Source organism: Elephantulus edwardii, unplaced genomic scaffold (genome assembly GCF_000299155.1).
Source record: "Elephantulus edwardii isolate Elephantulus edwardi_28Jun2011 unplaced genomic scaffold, EleEdw1.0 scaffold00007, whole genome shotgun sequence".
Classification (NCBI taxonomy): Eukaryota; Metazoa; Chordata; class Mammalia; order Macroscelidea; family Macroscelididae; genus Elephantulus; species Elephantulus edwardii.
In genome coordinates, this window is record NW_006399757.1 from 25,112,467 (window position 1) to 25,115,176 (window position 2,710).

Here is a 2,710-nt window from a genome sequence, read left to right on the forward strand (position 1 = left end):
GGAAGGCTCTCTCTGAGGTGGATTGATTCAGTGACTGGGATAATTGGGATGGGAGTGTCAGAGACAGTGCGATTGGCACAGGACAGAATGGAGTTTAGGGCTGTTGTACATAGGGTCGCTATGAGTCGCAGGCGACTCGACGGCACATAACAACAAATCCAGAGCTTTCACATACACGAAAACCAAAAATAAAACACCACACATTAAGCTCCATCTAATGATGAAAAATTTATTCTGCATAAAGGTATCTGGAAAATGAAGCTGCACTGGGGACACATTATAGATGAGGAATGATCCATACGTGATGAGTACAAAACTCCATTACAGACTTCCTAGCCATTACCAGATACTTCAAATTACCAATGCTTAACTGAAAGTAAAACATGATTTGCCACACTAAAAGGCTCAAAGTGACATATGACAGGATTTAAACCAGCAGATACAAATGCAGCACCTTTCTGTATTAGAAAAAAAATCAAATACTGGAAAAAATAAACTATTGAGGAAGAACTCTGGCATACAGCTCACCTGAAATCGAGCCAGAAAGCAAGAATCTGTGTTTTGTGTTTTTAACTTCAATTCATTGTATGAAAACAAATCATGAATCCAGTGACAAAAAAGGGGCACTTTTTTGGTTAAAACACAAAATAAACTTCTTTACTGAAAACTTTTCAAACCACATTAAAAATGTAATTCATATATTGATCTTCAGAAAAAACATACCTGGTCCATGTAGAAATTGATCTTGAAATATGAACTAGGCAAATCGATTTAAAAAGGATTGTTTTGTATATGCCCTTATTTAAATCAGTTTAACATGATGACTGTGATCATCTTATGAATGAAAGCAACACAAAAACAATTCTGAGAGCAGCATGGCCTTGGAAACCACCCACACAGCTGTCCGCACCAGGCTTTACCATCAAATTAAAGATTGGCCAACCAAGTTCATTATCAAAGGGCAAGTATTTTATCACAGTCATTTAAATTATATTCCAAAAGTTACTTTCCTGTATTCCTGACCTGACAGACTTTTTCAACAGCTGGTTGTAAGTATACAAGAAATCCTGCTGCATTTTATAGAATTAATTTTAGGTGGTCTTTTAGTTGTTCCCCCACCCCCATCGTTGTTTAAAAAAATCTTCAAATAGCTTAGTGAGGCCCACAGACAGTGCCTGGCACACCCAGATGTTGCACCTTTAAACACTTATACACTGACTGCCTAGTGATCTTTACAAAGCCTTTCTTTTTGGGGTCCTGCGCAGAGTGCAGACCATCCGGGCTGAAGTGTCCTGGCAAGCTGAGCCTCCTGAAAGACAAGCTGAAGCTTCCTTGTGTCATTTAAAGTCCACGGGAGCTATTACCTCCTCCTTAGGTAGTGATAGTCAAAAGCACAAAGCATTTATGGATTCAATCATGTAACCTAACAAAAACCCAAGTCTCCCGAAGCCGTTTAAACTAGCCATTCCAAAACTTCCTGCCGCCACCACTTTGCTCTGTTAGTACCATCAAAAACTCTCCCTACCATACACAAATAAAAAAAAGAAGGTATCGCTGCTCTCCAAACATAGGCACTGCTCCATATCTTTGAGTATTTATTGGGTTTGCTAACTAGTAATTGTGTCAAAAGCCTCAAAAAACCTTATTTTTCCAATTTTATTTTCACCAGCCAGAAGTAAAATTCTTTCCTCAGTTATTTTGCCTGTTATTGGTAGCTGATTAAATGTCTTTTAAAAAAAAAAAATTGGACTTTTCTCTTTATAAAGTATATAAAATTTTTTTAAAAAACAAAAACGAACAATTTTGTTTTTCATTGCATTACTGAATACCTGAGGTAGTTGAGTAAAAATGCACGTTTAATACCCCTGCCAACACCATTCAGCACTTCCCTTAGGTTATTCACGTTAGTGTTAGATAAAAATCAAACTGAAATGTCTTTCTACGTAATGGCTGAACATTTACGTTCATGTGATATTTTTATCTGAATCCAATTTTAACAACTGGATTTTAGGAGCAACTCTTTTTTTTTGATTGATGAAGATAGTAAATGCATCATTCAACCAATCTCTGGTGTTACTGGGGGAATATCAATTCCTGGGGGAAATGTTTTTGTGAAACTGTGAGAATACAACAGAAGGGAAGTGCAGCGTTCCTCTCTCATCCTCCCCCACTTGATTCTCTTTAAAGCTGGGTGTCATAGATTTTAGAGAGCATAAAGTATACATTCTCACAGAGACAGGAGTTCAAAAGTTGCCTGGTCCTCAAAGAAACGACTGGCTAGGTAAAAACTTGTGCATGTGATTCTGGATAGGGGTTCAGCGCCCATCTGTTGGTTAAGCAATCTGTCTTTGGTTTGGCATCTCTGCCTCTGTGGTGGGCTGTTTCCTGAGCCTTTATTTTCGTCTTGACTGAGGTGGTCCACTTTGCAGAGCCTTCTGCTGTTGGTGTTGTTTTACCTGAGTCAGAATTTCCTGAATTTTCCTCTGGGCAACCTGCAGAAGGACAGAACTGTGAAAAATTCTACCCCACCAAAACCATTAAAAATTATTTTACACTCTGATTTTAAAAACTTAAAAAAGGAACCTGATTCACTGTTGGTGGGAATGTAAAATGGTACAACCCCTGTGGAAAGCAGTATGGCGCTTTCTCAAAAAGTTGCAAATAGAGATACCATTTGACCCAGCAATTCCACTACTGGGAATATACCCTG

General features: G+C 38.3%; 1 protein-coding gene across 2 annotated transcripts in view; it reads right to left on the bottom strand.

Moving 5' to 3' along the window:
- Positions 1 to 2,171: 2,171 nt before the first annotated feature.
- The window catches only part of IGF2BP3 (insulin-like growth factor 2 mRNA binding protein 3), a 189,452-nt gene continuing 188,913 nt past the window's right edge, over positions 2,172 to 2,710 (bottom strand). The window contains exon 15 of one of the 2 annotated variants that reach the window (XM_006880296.1): positions 2,172 to 2,492. In XM_006880296.1, coding sequence (XP_006880358.1) covers positions 2,394 to 2,492 — 99 coding nt within the window. In that variant the 3' untranslated portion in view covers positions 2,172 to 2,393. The remainder of the gene's footprint in view (positions 2,493 to 2,710) is intronic. The other variant, XM_006880297.1, reaches the window with a different exon arrangement.